The 17,030-nt window shown below is 36.5% G+C and overlaps 1 protein-coding gene and 1 pseudogene across 1 annotated transcript; one reads left to right on the forward strand and one right to left on the reverse strand.

Annotated features, from left to right (window-relative positions):
- Positions 1-766: 766 nt before the first annotated feature.
- LOC121240522 (protein SMAX1-LIKE 6-like) lies at positions 767-6,246 on the reverse strand. Its single transcript, XM_041137976.1, has 3 exons — positions 4,410-6,246; positions 2,981-3,224; positions 767-2,803 (listed from the first exon to the last, which is right to left on the reverse strand). Exons 1-3 carry the CDS (start codon positions 5,543-5,545, stop codon positions 959-961), a joined length of 3,225 nt encoding a protein of 1,074 aa, XP_040993910.1. The 5' UTR covers positions 5,546-6,246; the 3' UTR covers positions 767-958.
- A 3,840-nt stretch (positions 6,247-10,086) lies between these two features.
- On the forward strand, positions 10,087-15,709 carry LOC121240756 (annotated as a pseudogene).
- Positions 15,710-17,030: the final 1,321 nt, after the last annotated feature.

The raw sequence follows: 17,030 nt of genomic DNA on the forward strand, positions 1-17,030 counted from the left end.
TGTAGCTACGTTGCCAAATCACGTTAAATTTTGTTTTGTGTGTGTGCTTAATTCCTGTATTTATGCATTTATTTCACTATTCATCTCGATATTGCTGTGTGTGGATGTGGTGACTTTGGTGTTTATACCACAACATGACACACTGTGGCTTCCAAACATGGCAGCAATCATGAGGGGTGTTCTCTCCTCAATTGTACTCTAACACACTCAAGGGATTTTTTATAGTGTTATCAGATGATGCCATTTAAGTAGTTAAATTCTTGAAAGAGCACAAAACCAGAGTAGGTGTAGATATAGACAATTGATCGAAGACTCCAAATATGGGAATGTAAAACGTTTTTAAAAGGAGATAAAGATAATGGAGCTGCACATATTCTAACTACTGAAGCTATACGATGTCACGATGTTTCTCGAACAATAGGATTTGAATGACTGATTGAAAAAAAAAAAAAACAGATAATATCGTCAAAAAAATTTTATAAGGACAATATTAAATAGTACAAGGCTCGTGTCGTGTCTAACCCTTTATCTATTTAGAAATTTTAAAAAAATAAATTTATAAAATAATATATTAGATCTAATTTACAATAAAAATATTTTATAATATAACATATCACATCAAACAACATCATTTATAGATTTATTAAATTTGGAAAAGAGAGAAAAGTTGAACCGACTTGAAGCGATATCATATGGGCCGGCCGAAAGAACCAAGTTGGTTTGATAATTATCATTTTCAAAAGAAAAGAATGATGGACCAAAGGGATTGTTTGGAGAACAGGTAGAAAATTATACATTATATTTGCTGATAGCATACATGACGCTTTACAACACAATGGTTGCCCAAAAAAATTACTAGGATTTTAGCTGTAGCCAAACAAAGCTTTACAGAAGCCGGAAGATATATGCTAAGAGCTACAGTATACATATACTTACAAGAAGCATGGTGAGCAAAAAATCACTTCAAATTAATTCTTGCAGGAAGGCACATTGCAGGAGGCTTCCCTTCCACAAAACAGCCTTCACAAGTGACTAGTTTCATAACAGACCGAGCAGAGAGGTTGTACTTCTGCCGGGCCTCAGCAAAGCTCCGGCAGAGAACCTGCTCAACCCATTCCTCCACTGCTTTATTCCTGTCTGATAACCAAGCAGCTGCAAGTAATTGTACCATGACTTCATAATCAATCTCCAGCATAGCATCGGATCGAAACATTCTCTGAAATTGTAGGCTTATATCCTTCACTATTTTCCCAGCATGTGCATCAAAATTAAACGGTTTGAAGACCACCTTTTCAGTTACTTGTTCAAGGAACTCCTCTAACCAAGCTTCCGAGTTTTCAGGGATAGAGTCACTGTCAGAGTCTCCATTATCAACGTCCTCCCCCAGATCATCTACAGGCAGATTCAAATCCAAATAGGATCTGGAGATGTGCACCCGTTTCTGCATCTCAAAGGTTTCTTCCTGATTCACAGAGTCACAGGTCTCAGTGAGCTTCCTTTTATTATTTACAGACGAGGGACTTGACATTCCTTTTTGTGCGGTTACTCTTACATTCATGCCATTGCTTCTACTGGCATCCCCGGCAGCATATTCAGTCAAAATTTGCATTTGATATCTCTTGGCTTTGAGTATTCTTTCCTCTGGAAATTCCACAGGTTCCTTACTTGAAAGGGAAGTTCTATTGTGCTTTGTTAACATTGAGGTTACCACAAAGATCATATTGTTGATGCTGATTTCTCTCCCATAGGAGTCTGTAAATTTACCTATCCTGATTGCCTGAGACAAGCTCCTTTGCACCAAATTATTAGCCTTATCTACATTTTGAAGGAAGACAACCGAGTGAGGTTTCTTTCTTAACTCCCCAGCAATGTAATCAACAACAGTCTTTCCTCTAAACTCCATATCAGAACGCTCTAGTTCTTGCTGTTCAAATACTGAGTTTGATTTGTGAACCGACTCTTGGAAACCCAAATCCACAGAGATTAGGCTTTCCCTGGTGCCAAATGCTATCTCAGCTAGTGCTGAAGCAATTCTCTTCTTTCCAACTTTGTCCGGTCCAAGGAAAGTAAGCCAAATGTCTCCTCTGAGACTTGAGCTACAATGCCTTCCATTACCAGATCTGCAGCGGGATATAGCTTTACTAATAGAGCATATGGCATCATCTTGCCAGCAAACCTTTTCTGCAAGAAACCTCCAAAGCAACTTAAAATCTCTTAGATCAGACTGCCCTCCCATATTAGGACAAGAGTAGGAAGAGGAATAGGCAATCTGATGCAAAGTACTTTCCCTCACTGCATCAACCCTGGTAGAAATGGAACCCGAAATGTGCTGAAGACATTCTTTGTGAGCTGATAACTCTGGACTGTCTGGCTCAGAACTTGTTGATGCATAAAGTGTTCCCAGCCCCAAGTCTGTGGTCACAGAAGTGACTGATGAAGATGATGTGCAGTTGAGGGGCAGATTTATATTGGGTATAGAGTACGTAGAAAACTGAAAATTACAATTTTCAGCATCAGAAGCCACAGGTAATTGAATGTTCTGTTCTAATGGAAAAACTTTTTGCAATTCTGTTGGCATACAGGGGCTTGGGCTTGCATATTGGTTTTCACTTGTAGAAGAATCTTTACTGCTTCCTTCCTTCCTATTTGCAGCATAATGGAAGCCCTGAGTAGATGGGACTTGGGTGCTGGCATGGGAAATATCCAATTTAGGTTGTCCTTGATGGAGACGCTGACAGATATCATTCCATTTCTTTTGCAGCCCTAAAATATTGGCATTCAATGTTGCTGGATCATCTTTGGTCTGCACTGAATGAACATACTCTAATATAAACATTGTCTTAATTTAATTGATGAAATACAGCCATCCAAGAATTTTTAAACCAGTAGCAACACAAGCATTAAACTGTCCATGTGGTTGTGAGAGCACATACATGTGAATTCCTGCATCATAGAAATCAAACTTTGAAGAGTTACACACCTTTGTCACATCCACTCCCTTTCCTGTGTCAAGTTCAGCCATTCTCAACCAAGGAACACTTTCTGAGCACTGATCAACAACAGAAATAGTCGATCCTCCCTTCCGAGCAATGGCAGCTTCTCGCTCATAATTTTCAGTGCATAGTTTACAACGTGTAAAAGATTGATTTATGCGGCTTAATGGAAGTTGGAAATCAGATGTTGTAGAAAAGAACCCACCAAATGGAACAAAGGATCCCATCAAGCTGTAATTATATCATGGGGATAAAACTGTTAGATCCAACGGGCACAGAAAAGTCATAAGCTAGAGTACATATACTAGCTAATACATGCACAAATATTCATTTGATTTGGAATAACACAAGCCACGAATATAATAGCTAATACATGCACAAATAAACTCTCGATTATTATTGCTCTAAGCATTGCATAAGGTGACCTCACCTAGGTGCCCCATTGGCTTGGCAACTAAAGTACTAGACACTTATCTCTAGCTAGAGCAAAGAATAAGCAAACACAATAGTATTGTAACCGAACCACGTTAGCCCACACAAGATTAAAACAAGTACTCATGGAACTTTAGACAGAAACCCACCTTCTAGGGCTGAAAATGTTGAGCACAATCATCACAAGCAAGAACAAATATAAAAGTATGGCCAAGCTTTGATACTCAATCACAATCCACAGTGCAAAAATATTAGGGATAACTCCATCCAAATTAACATTATAAAGCATACCGTGCGGTCATGCTCTCTTTTCTTCTTCTTCTTCCTGTCCTTATTTTATTTTTATCTTTTATCTTTTATTTTGTTTTTCTCCTCTTTTGTTTGTTCTGAGGGAGAGGTGGTTGGTATCCCTTTCCATCAACAGATGTAATATCTTCTATCGTGTCAAGCATTGTTTTAAGTTCAGGGGGAAACCATTGTTCTAAAAAATAAAACAAAAAGAGAAAACGAAGGCTGATTATCTAAAGTATTAAAACTAGGCACGAATCTCATCATTAAAAAGTTTTGAAGTTAAAGAAATATCTATTATTTACAAAATTTATCTACAAGGAGCAAGGAAGAACAACCCCAAATGCAATTTAAAAAAAAAAAAAACAACAATCCAAAGGGTAAGGAAAGAGCAGGAACATGATGTCTTTATTTCCTTGCATGACGCATCTAATATACGTAAGAGGAAATTTCATAACACGGACATCACAGGAAAAAACTTGCCTTCAGCTGTTTCAATCGCAAGTCGTGAATCCAAAAACCGACTGCAATATTAGTCAGGTCTCTAAGTTTCCACAAAACCTATATTTTTCTAAGCAAACATCCAATTATGCATAATCAACTCATCGTCTATTATTTCCCTCCTAATAAAAATCCATCAATCCAAGTATTTTAAAACACGTGAGGAAGAAAACAGAGGAACAAAGGACTACTCACCCAGACTTTAAAGGCAACGAAGTGATGGGTAAGGGATGCAAATCCCAGTCTTTCTCTATGCTCGGAAACCGATCCAGAAGCTTAAGGTAAGTCTCGTACGTCCCCGCCGCACCCATCAACCACAATTTTTCACAGTTAAGCACCAAAAGCCTCGTCAATTGCGAAACCACAAAGCCCACAGCTTCACCCGACGCACCGTCTTCGATCAACTCCTTCAAATCGCCGAAATTCACGATGATTCCGGGCCCCGAGGATTGCTCAACAGCATTACCCAACTCCTTAAACTTCGACCCCATCTTGTCCTCGCTCACACCTCCATTGACGAAGCCGGAAATCTCCTTCTCTGCGCTGATTACACACAACCCAGCTAGTTCAGATGGCAAAGCACTCCCTTTACCTTTGTTTATGCACTCGGTAAAGCTCCGAAGCGCGTCGTTAGCACAAACTCCGACAAGTAACGGGTTTTTCCCACTCTTTTTCAGTAATACCTGGCCGATCCTTTTGGAATTCTCGTCCCCAGAAACCTCCAAGCTGAAACTACGCCTTCCCGGGTCCGAGTTGGTCCAGTTACAGAGGAAAACGGGCGGGAACCGCGTCCGGGAAAACCTGGAGACCGGCGGGTGGATAATTGCTAACTTGAGATCACAGCTCCGGAAACCCGCTTCCCCCAAAACCCGACTTACGATCGGGTCATCGAGAATGGAGAGTATAAAGTGCTTGAGTTCGACTTTCAAAAGCGACGTTGTTTGCTGCTGGCCATGAACGATTTGGTGATGCAAGTGAAAGCTCTCGGGGTGGCGCCTCTGGTTCGCCTGGGACCGCTTGATCGCGGCCATGAGGGAGTTTGAGACCGGGGGCTCGTCCAGGGCTTTCGATGAAGAGGGCAAGCGGTCCAGGGAGACCCCAACGGAAAGCTCCAGCGCTCGATACTGTAGCCGTGGAGAATACGCGCCGGTACGTGTTCGTGCGCAGGCCTCCCGGAGAGTTGAGGAGGGAAGAGCCAGCAAGGCCGAGACGGCATGGAGCGACGTCGTCTGCGCGTGGCTACGCCGACGCGCTACGGCCACCGCGTCTTCCAGAGCACGCGCGCCCTCCTCCGTTAAACATTGTCTCGCCGCGCTGACCGGCGTCGGCATCGCCGGCGAGCATATACTATGCTTTACACCCCCTTTTTATATACCCGTAGTCGCAAGGGAAAAAATTGAATGCCTATTTGAGAGATTACGATCTGTAATAAAAAATTTCCAAAGAAGGGTTTACTTCAGAACCTTTTGGGTATAATTTATTGAGGTAGGCCAAGACAAATAGCAAGGCAGTTGAGTTGTTCAATAAAAAAATAGAAAGAAAAGAAAAGCACACACCCAAAAAAATACTTTAGAACTCAACTAGAAAAAGAGATATAAGAGAGAGATTGTTAATGCTGTGGCTGTTTGTGGTCGCTAATTTGATTTGTCTGTGTGTGCGTGTGGGTCCAGTCTCATTGGCAACAGAACAAACACATGGCGAGCAAGCATAGATTCTCTGATCTTCCCAGACTAATAAAGAAAGATCTCCCTGCGTATTTGGGTCTTTTTACTTTCATTGCTCCACTTGGGAACAACTCTTTTTTTCGAATATAGAAAGAGAAAGGGCGAGACAAAGAGAGAGAGGGATAGATGCCGCGCCCACTGAAGCAAAATGGGCCAAACATGCTGCTACTCGGATCAGTGTCATGCTGCGAGAAGGATGCGCTCATGTGACAAAGTCCAAGGTGTGTGTGAAATCAGGAACCCAGTAGTATCTATCGTTAAGAGAGGGCTGACGCTGCCCCCCGTGCACCCACCACCACACGTACAGCAATAGCTAGCGTTATCAGAAACTTTTTGTCATCCCTTGCTTTCTCGCGCGAGCACCATTCAACCTCCCTCCGCACTTCTAAATATCCGACCGCATCACATTATTAACCCAACATCTTCTTCTTCTCTGCACTGTTTTTGTGGCTCCTATTGCTGTCTTTTTATGTCATGTTAATAATAGTAATTGGACACGTTTCTCAATCTCAATCCATTTATTTCTAATTTTACTTCTACAGTCCTCCTTATTCGGAAAGATAATTTTATAACGTGACATACTACATTAAGATTAGTTTTGAATAGTAAATTGAGATGAAAATTAAAAATTAAATAAAATATTATTAGAATATTATTTTTTAATATTATTATTATTTTGATATTTAAAAAAGTTAGAATCATTTATTGTATTTTATATAGAAATTTATAAAAATTATAATGATGAGATAAGATGAATTGAAAGTATTTATCAATCCAAATTAAGCCTAAATTAGGTCAATTTATAAATTTACTTTTATTAAACATCTTTTTAGCTAAAGCATTTTCCTTAAATATTTGAGAGATATGCATCCACAACTTGAAAAATAGTAGTGGTGGGTTTGAAAAGACATCAACAAGTGTATATTAGTGGTGGGTTTATAATATCTAATTCTATCAAATGAAAAGTATAACTAGATTGGGATATTTAGATTTGTTATATATTAAAAGAGAAAAGATATTTGTAACCGTGAATTCTGCAACCGTCGAATAATCACTTTAAAAAAAATAAATAAAAATGAGATCCACATGAAAAAAATTAATTTTTTAATAGTAGATTCTATTATTTTTTAAAGTAATTATACAATATTTTTGCATTTCGCAGTTGTATGTAGAATTATTTATATAAATATTCAAGGTTATAAAAATCATATTCATCACCTTATTGTCTTCGCTATTTAATTTTTTTTTTTTTTTTTATAGAATACCTCAATTTGTTATTGCCTTGAAAAAGGAAAAATATAGACAGTTTAAAATAGAGTAATGATTTGTAAAGTCTTACATAGACAAATTTCGCACATTCCCTTACCGCATCATTAAAAAATGTAAAATATATATATATATATTTAATTAAACTCTCTCTTTTTTACAAAGAATCTATGTAAAGTTAATCTATTTGAAACTTGTACGTAGCACTACTCTTTCTAATATACACATGAATTCTAAAACAACAATTTGATATAAAAAAAAAAAAAAAAAAAAAAAAAACAATTTGATATTACCACGTAGTTGAAGATTGGGTTGAATCTGGATAATTCATCTTGTAATATTAGGATAACTAAGGAAATAAGCCTAACAATCCATCATTTGCCGACTCAAATGGCATTCCTATAGATTTGGCCTGCCTTTTCGTTTTGTCTCATTGTCTCTATTCCCCTCCTCCCCCAAAAAAGCCCTTTACGCTATCGTTATCTTTTGCATTATCAATCATAAAGATAGATATTGTAGAATATATTAATAATAATGATAGAATATAATGTCATTTGAAACTTGACATTAGATTTGCATATCTATAAGTTAATTAAAAGCACTATTTTTTTAAATATATCTTTTAACATTGACCCCAAATTTAAAACAAGAATATTTTGTTTCAAGTCAAGTGATAATGAAAAATAAATAATATATTGTATTCTTTAGCACTTGTCTTTGGTTGTTCCATCCTTTTAATTAAAGAAAACTTTTATTTACAAATCGGTATAGATAACACACTTAACAAAGCGCTTACATAATATGATTATTTAGTTTTGAAAATAAATTTTAAAATTTAAGTTATACAAATCAAATATTATCATATAAGTGATGTAAATAGTATATTCTACTTAACGATTTGCAAATAAAACAACTCTTTGACTTGACAAATAATGCTAAGTACAAGTTTTAGTTACATAAGTGTCGCACAAACCCTTTATAAAAATAAATAAATAAAAGTGAACCCACCAGGATAAAATGGATTTTTTTATACTTTTTCATAGTGGCCAAGGTACTTCACTTTTTTAACAAATTGTATGTGCTAGGCTTTTATATATATATATATATATACATATATATATATATATATGAGATTTGTACAAATTATTACTCTTAATTAAACTTTTTGCAAATCCAACTCTTTTGAAAGTGTTGAATCCTTGGACTTATCTTAAAATAAGGAGTAAACTTTAAAAAATTAAAATCATTAATAAGATATAACCTATTTGCATCCATGTTAAAAAGATATAAGGAAATTCTCACAAAATATATATTATAACTATCGATTTTTTATTATAATTTTTGTTGGCTTTTTTTTTTTTTTTTTTTTTGACCTTATTGGGATCATTATTTGTATTATCAATTTATTCAAATTTAATTTCATTTGTTGATGAACAAACCTTGTCAAAAAAAAAAAAAAAAAAAAAAGAGAGTAAGATGTATTAGATATATATGGTGTCAAATCTATCAATAAAAGAATATTAAAAGCAAACTAATACTCTTTTTTTTTTTTTTTCACTTGAGTGGGGGAGCTAAGGGGTAGAAGAACGTCTTTCTTATGGACTATGGTCCGGAGAAGAACTATTTCAAAGTTTAATTATCAAAGAAGCATAATCGTGGTCCTATGAGATGTTGGCTTAATTTATGCTCAAAAGCAAAATCATGATTCCCAAGCTTTATGTGAATACGATTGGAGGTGGAAAAAAAAAACAAAGCAAAAAAAGTTGACCACGTACCCCTCTCTCTCTCTCTCTCTCTCTCTCTCTCTCATAATGTCTAGTTTTGATGGCTATGGAACTTGGATCCTATCTTCCATCACTTTCATGCAAGAGTACCTTCTCAAAACCCTTAAGGGTCAAATGTAAATGCACTCTCCAAAAAGCTCTTTGCTCTTGATAGCTTCCTTTGGACTTGCATGAAGCAACTTGCAAACTAAGCACTCAATAATGGAGATATGGGTCCGAGATGTGTATCTGCCTCGTGTATGAATCTCACTTTCTATAAATAAATAAATAAAATAAAATAGCCTATATTTATATATATATATATATGTGAGATTTATTATACATCAGCCACTATTTATTTTCACACTTTATATGTATAATTTTTTTACAAAGTATAAGGATATTTTTTATAAGATGTGAGGTGTGAGGTGGTAAATAGTGACTGATCAGAAGATTTTATATATATATATATATATATATATATATATATATATTAAATTTGTCATTCATGGGAATTCTTCCAATCTAATTATAGCTCCTCCCCTGGTCTAGTATTCTTCTCCTTTAAGCTCATACCAAAGGGGTCATGCTTTGGGACAATGTTATTGCGCCTTTTCCTTTCCTCGTGGAGATCAATTTTATGATTAATTGCAAAATAGTACTTATAGTTTTTACATTTTAAAGATCAAAGCCACAATTTTTAATTTTTGCAATATTGAAACTTGAAATTTAAAAAGTTGGCAAGTAGATACATTCATCAATCTCCCATTTATAAATTAAAGCATGGCACGTGCCAGTCTTTAATCAGTTAACATATGACATCGGGATACAATGTGGCAATCCTACACAGAGATTAATAAAACATAAATTCTATGGACAACCGCATACGTTCCCGCCACGGCCCAGTGGCTGACGTGACATACGATCACGCCAGCTGCCTTATTTAAAAAAAGAAACAAAATCAAAAGCGAGAAATGAAAATAAATGCCGTCAGCTCCATCTTCGAGTTACAGAATCCCGAGATTCGTCTTCTCCTTGTCTTGGCCCGAAGATCATCTTCTCCCGAGCTTCATCGAGTTCCAGAGTTTGCTTTCTGTCATGGGTTCAATTATGTTCTGTGTGGGAGTGGGTGGGAGCGAAACAAACACTCCCTCGTCCACCTCTCTCTCCATCACATATTTTTCTCTCTAATCGCTCAACCCAAAACCCAAAAGGAAAATTCAAAACACCCATAGAGAGATTTTTTTTTTTAATGGGTGTTCGAACCCTGATTCTTCTTGGTGTAGTACTTGTTTATTTTCTCATGTTGATTCGGGTGCTTTTATTCAAACAACTTATGTCGTGAAGAAATGGTGGAGATGGATCGAAGATTACTTTCATGTTCACCAGTTCCTCAAAGTCCCCGAATTCAATGAAAGTATGCAAGAGAATCAGCTTTATCGAAGAGTTTAGCTCTACCTTAACTCCTTGTCTGGTCTCGAAGACTCCGATTTCACCAACCTTGTCACTGGCAAGAAGCCTAACGACATCGCTCTTTGCCTCGACCCCAACCAGACTGTCGAGGGCAACTTTCTCAATGTCGTATTAACATGGACCAACGCTAACAAGATGCTACGAAACGATTGCAGAAGCTTCGTGCTGAAGGTCTGAAAGGCAGACAAGCACAAAATCCTCCGACCATATCTCCAGCACATCCACTTTGTGGCTAACAACATTAAGCTAAGAAAACAACGAGACTTGAAGCTGTACATGAATATCAAGCGTGGTGAGGACGACAACGATCATCACCATCATCATCATCGCAGCAGGGGTGGTGACGAAAGGTGGAGATCCGCTCCCTTTATGCACCCTTCCACCTTTGATACCATCGCTATGGAAGACGACCTCAAAAACAAGGTGAAGTCTGATCTCGAATCCTTCGTCAAATCCAAGCAATATTATCACCTTCTTGGCCGCGTTTGGAAGCAAAGCTTTCTCTTATACGGTCCATCCAAAATTGGGAAATCAAGCTTTGGGACTGTCATGGAGAATTTTATATCCTATAATGTTTACATTATTGATCTCTCCAAGGTTTTGAATTATTCGGATCTGAATTTGCTTTTGTTACAAACAACGAGCAAGTCCATCATCATCATGGAGGACCTCAATCGGTTTTTGATGAAGAACTCGACGGGTGTGAGCTTGTTAGGAGTATTGAACTTCATGGATGAGATATTAAACTCGTGCTACGCCAAAGAGAGAGTGATGGTTTTCACAATGATAAACAGTAAAGATTGCATCGAAGGGAATTTGGGGAGAAGAATGACTCAGAAGAGGAAACAAATGGGGTTTGGAAAAAAAAAAAATATATATATATATATATATATATATATTAAATTTGTCATTCATGGGAATACTTCCAATCTAATTATAGCTCCCCCCTAGTCTACTATTCTTCTCCTTTAAGCTCATACCGAAAGGGTCATGCTTTGAGACAATGTTATTGTTCCTTTTCCTTTCCTCGCGGAGATCAATTTTATGATTAATTGCAAAATTAGTACTTCTAGTTTTTATATTTTAAAGATCAAAGCCATAATTTTTAATTTTTACAATATTGAAACTTGAAATTTAAAAAGTTGGCAAGTAGATACATTCATCAATCTCCCATTTATAAATTAAAGGCATAGCACGTGCCAGTCTTTAATTAGTATTTTTTTTCTTTAATTGACATATGACATCGGGATGCAATGTGGCAATCCTACATAGAGATTAATGAAATTATCTAATTAAGAACAATAAAATCTATAATAAATAATAGTGTTCCTCTTTATAAATTATCCTTTATAATTCATTTTATATACTTAATACTTTTTTATAATTTACTTTTTTTTTAAATTTTATTTAAATAAACTTATATAATATAATATACATATCTTAATATAATACGAACATGATTCGTTATCACGATTTTATACCAAAGTTATAAACTGCGGAGAGAGTTAGGTAGCAAGTTGGTATTTTTGTGGTGTTTGATTGGATGAGGGTGACAAAGATCTAACTTGGATTGTCATTTTGACTCGTCTTCTTCTAATACGAATTAGTGAATTGATTGGTTGATTAGAGAAAATAATAGTGATTTGATTGGTTGCAATTTGCATAGTGATGATGTTGACTCCATGAAAGAAGTGGAGGGAGGAGAATGGATGGAGATGGAGATGGAGATGGAGATAGTGATGGCCACATATTCTTCTCTCTCTTCCAAATATATATATAATACTACTATTATTATTATCTTTATTAGTACTGATAGCTACATGTTCATACGATGTTGTTACATTAAATAACAACACTTCAGTCCATTGTTTTAACTCTATTTAAATAGGGCAGTTTAGATCAAAGATTTTTCTTAGAGTTTTTTTCTCTTTTTTTTCCTAAAAGGGAAAATTTATTTATAAATCTTATTTTTTACACACTCAATACACTGTTGATGTGAAAGGTTTTTACATCAAGTAAACTAAAAAAATATTTAGTGTTTTGATTTTTTTTAAGTTATAAAGGATATAGTTATAAGTGGTGTGTTAACACACTGATTTATGTATAACAAAACTCTTTTTTAAAACTAGTTTTATTAAATATAAATATTTTAGCTATAAAACAATTATACAAAAATAAATCCACAAGCTAACGTGACTTAATATAGTATATTAGATTGTAAAGTTACTTTTATTATAAAATAGATATAACATATCATATAAAGCAATATCAGTTCATGAATTTATTTTTATAAAATCTTTTTATACTCGTAGCACTTCTCTTTATTAAGTTTTGTAAAATTGATATATGATGCATTAAAAATACATTCATATTGACAAGTATTTGAAGAGATGCTTTTATTGAGAGTTTGGAAAAGTAGTGAGACTCAATAAAAATATGAAAAATAGTGTTATATGATTATTTATTACAGAAACTTAATGGATAGAAAAAGATATATATTTAATTAATTATATTATGTTATTAAAATTTTTCTTAATAAATTAATAGGAGTGATGTAGAGTTATGATTCAAATTCAGAATTTCTATTCTAATACTATGTTAAATCACTAATCATAAAAATTTAAACCCATAAGAATAGATAAATTTAAATATGTATATTATATTATATATAAGTTTTAAATGTGTAAGTTTGTATAAGTGATTTGTTAAAATTTAAAATTCATCAAAAAAATTGATTTTTTACATTTTTATGATAGAGTTTGCTTTTTTTATTAAAGATTATCAATATAATTTTTTATGACCTTAGTTTAGGTTCCATTTAGAATTTAGAGTTCAGTTTAATTTTAATTTGAGTCTAAAATTTTAACACTCAAATCTTAAATTTTTAAATCCATCTTAACTAAAAAACTCTTTATATGCAGAATCTATAATTTTTTTTAACTCAACACTTTTTTACATATGAGATTCATAATATTTTTTAACTTTTTATAAATATATTTAAACTCATCTTAATATCTAAATATATTTAAACTCATTTTTAATAGGTTTTACAAAATTTATTATATCATTTTAATTTATTATTATTTATAAAAAAATTAATTAATCTTAAATATAATATATATATATATATATATAATAATAAAATTAAAATAATTGGACGGTAACCATTAAAGGAGAGGCAAATGTTTGTGGGTTTATTCCATCACAGGTTTAGAAACTTTATGGAACGATAAGACAGGGCAGTTGATGATGACATTGATGTGACACCATTCCACGTATAAAAAAGTGAATGGTGTGATGAAAGTGATAGAAAAGGACATAGAAATGATCAAAATGAAAAGTGGGCCGGGTCGGCCTGTAGGGGACCGATTGCCATTTAATAATTTCATTGATGTTTCAATTCCGATTTTCTAAAAGATTCTCGTTAACATATTCAACCTTCCACTCACTTTTATTTCTGAAAACTACTTTACCACTTTGCCTTTTCTAATCATTTCAATACCATCTTTCCGTTCTAACTATAAATAAATTTAAAATAATATTAGATATAATTTTAAAATATGTAAATTATTTATATTTTTTTTTTAAAAATAAGATTATTTTTGTTAAACAAAATGTGAAAAATTTACCCATTCTAAAATTATAAATATCATTTTTCATAAATTTATCAATATGCTTTGTTATGGACATAACAACCATAATATAGAAGTCCACCACTTCAATACATAACAAAATATTACTATTTTTATTTTATTTTTATAAACATAATGAGTCTTACAATAAGTGATATTTTATACAGTTAATTTTTAAGGTCTTGAGGCCCAAGAGGCCAAATTGAGCCCGGCCCAAAGCAGAAAGCTATTTACTCGGCCCACTAGGAGGCTCATCTGTACATGACATGTAGGAAGGATGAGACTCGTCGATTTAAAGACCTCTCGGGGAGTGTCCAGTGTTGCCGGATAGTCGGATATGCCGTACTTTGATTTTGATGAGATTAGGAACCATTTGCTGTTATCGGCATTACTCATTATTAGGAAGCGCATTCTCGTTTATCAATTTTAAGGTTAGAGTGACACGTTGTCGCTTCCGCTTTAATAATGAATGATATGGAGTCACGAAGTTCCCACCCGCACAACATGCATAATAAACGAGGAACCGTTGATCTACTAACAAATAAAGCATGAACGGACTAGAAGGAATGCAGACTGAAAGAAGGAGATTGGAAAACCACACCACCTCAATGGTTCTGCCACCCGGACAACACGTCACATTAATGACGTCGTCCCAGAGCCACGCTGCATTTAAAGATTCTAACAAAAAAAAAACAGTACAGAGAGTGCGAACTTCATGAAAAAAGGCACAATCTGCTCCTTAGCCTTGTAGTATAAATAGCAAATCACAGATATAAGAATATCTCTCTAATCTATAAATTCTCTTATTTATTTACTACACTCCAAAAATATTTACTAACTTTAGCATCGGAGGTTCGAAAACCTGAATTGTCGGAATTTGGTCCACATGTGTGTGAAACACAACGTTAACAGTGATGCCATCTTTGGGATCGTAATAGATCTTGAATATCTTTCTCATGCCTGAGACAACCCATTCCGAACAACTTAAGAGAAATATGAGAGACTCCATGGAAGCAAGGTTGAAAATCATGGAAGAGTGGGTGACGAAACTAATTGGCGAAGTGGAAACACTCTGCAAAGAGAACACAAAACTCAAAAAACCCCAATGGGAGCAAGATGGCAGGGCAAGATCCAGCGACACTGAGCACATGGGATCCCGAAACACACAAGCGGGACTTAAGTAGGGAGATGAGCAGAAAAACATACAGGACGAGCTCCGCATCCCCAAAGGGAAGTATGAGAAAATAATAAGGAAAGTGGGCACGTCGTCAAAGGTAGACCAGTTGCTCACAAGCACGGGTCTACCCTATACTGGAGAAGTAATGACGGTTCCTTTGCCACCAAAATTTAGAGTTCCTGCCATAGAGATGTATGATGGAGGAAGGGGCCTCCTTGAGCACTTGAAAACTTTTAGGGTTCACATGACGCTGCATGGCTTCCTCGGCAAAATAGCTTGCAGGGTGTTTCCGTTGATCCTGAAAGGGTCAATACGTGTATGATTTAGGTCACTAGCACCTAAATCGATGGACGACTTCGGCGAGCTAGCCAGACTGTTCCTAACCCAGTTCATGTCTAGTCGGAGCGGCATCAGGTTGCTTATGTCCTCACTATCAAATAAATGGAGGACGAAAGCCTGAAGTCTTACTTGGCCTGATTCAACAAAGAGCGCATGACCACCGACGACCAAGACGAGAAGATAACCTTGGAGGCTGGGGGGCATCTGGCCACGCTCCCAGTTTATGGTAGAGCTAGACAGATGGACTCCCGCGGCATTACGAGAATTCATGGACAAGGCCGACAACTTCATCAATGCGGAAGACACTCTCCAAGCGTTGACAAAGCCACGAAAGAAGGAAATAAACCGTGTGGAGAGGAAATAGAAGACCCAACCAAGGCCAAGCTCCATGGGAAATGGGAGAAGGGCTCTCAGGAGAAGCGGTGGGAGGAAGTCCCGAGAAAGGGACCCAGACCACGGTACGACTGGCCCATGTTCACCATTCAAAATGAGGACGATTGGGGAACATTGCGCCTCTACTGCACATTGAGAATGAGAGAATGAGAAGATCGAGAGAAAGAAGTCAGGACCCAAGTGACCAGCACAGACTGGCGAACAGCCCTCAAGGACTGGCAATAAGAGGGCCACCACCAGGTCGCCCTTATTCGCCACCAAGGCAGCAACCCCTTGGGAAAATTCAAACCATAGCTGGAGGGTTCGCAGGCGGGGGCATCACCTCGTCGAGCAAGAAAGCACATGCCAGGCAGGCATGATACTATGAGGTATCCTCGGTTGAGTATCATCCCACCAAACAAAGAAGGGGTGACCTTACTCCTGTAATCTCGTTCACGGAGGCCGAAAAAGAAGGGGTCCTGTACCCATACGACGACACCCTAGTGGTCACGATGCTTGTCGCCATCTTTACCATCCACAGAATCCTCATTGACAACGAGAGCTCCACGGATATCCTATTCTAGGAGGCCTTCGTCAAGATGGGTATTGAGGCCTCCCGGCTAAAGCCCACCCCTATGGCTTTAAAAGGTTTCTCCGAAAGCATTGTCTTGCCAGCGCCCTATCTGTCCTGGTGGGGAGTGTCCCCTGCACGGCCTCTGCTATGGTTGTCTTTCTGGTGGTGAAAACTCTATCAGCATACAACGTCATCATCAGGAGGACTACCCTCAACAGCTTAAAGGCCGTCACGTCGGCCTACCAACTCAAAATAAAGTTTCCAACTCCCTAGGGAGTAGGGGAAGTCTGTGGTGAGTAGGTATCGGTGAGAGAATGCTACGTCTAGGAGCTGAAGCAGAAAGATGAAGGGCCCGCCTTGAATGACAACAATAGAACAAGGTAGGCCGGACACCATTAAAGAAATTACGGTAGGCCGGACGCCATTAAAGAAACTACGGTACCCCTCCAACTACACCTCGCCCTGCCAGTTTTGTGTGGGGAAAGGATGGTGCACG

Source organism: Juglans microcarpa x Juglans regia, chromosome 7S (assembly GCF_004785595.1).
Source record: "Juglans microcarpa x Juglans regia isolate MS1-56 chromosome 7S, Jm3101_v1.0, whole genome shotgun sequence".
Classification (NCBI taxonomy): domain Eukaryota; kingdom Viridiplantae; phylum Streptophyta; class Magnoliopsida; order Fagales; family Juglandaceae; genus Juglans; species Juglans microcarpa x Juglans regia.

Coding starts and splice junctions, on each gene's coding strand:
- LOC121240522 (XM_041137976.1), bottom strand. CDS start 5,545: ATGCCGACGCCGGTCAGCGCGGCGAGACAATGTTTAACGGAGGAGGGC. Junction 3,225..4,409: donor TCGTTGCCTTTAAAGTCTGG/GTGAGTAGTCCT, acceptor ATATAATTACAG/CTTGATGGGATCCTTTGTTC. Junction 2,804..2,980: donor AGGGAGTGGATGTGACAAAG/GTGTGTAACTCT, acceptor CATTCAGTGCAG/ACCAAAGATGATCCAGCAAC.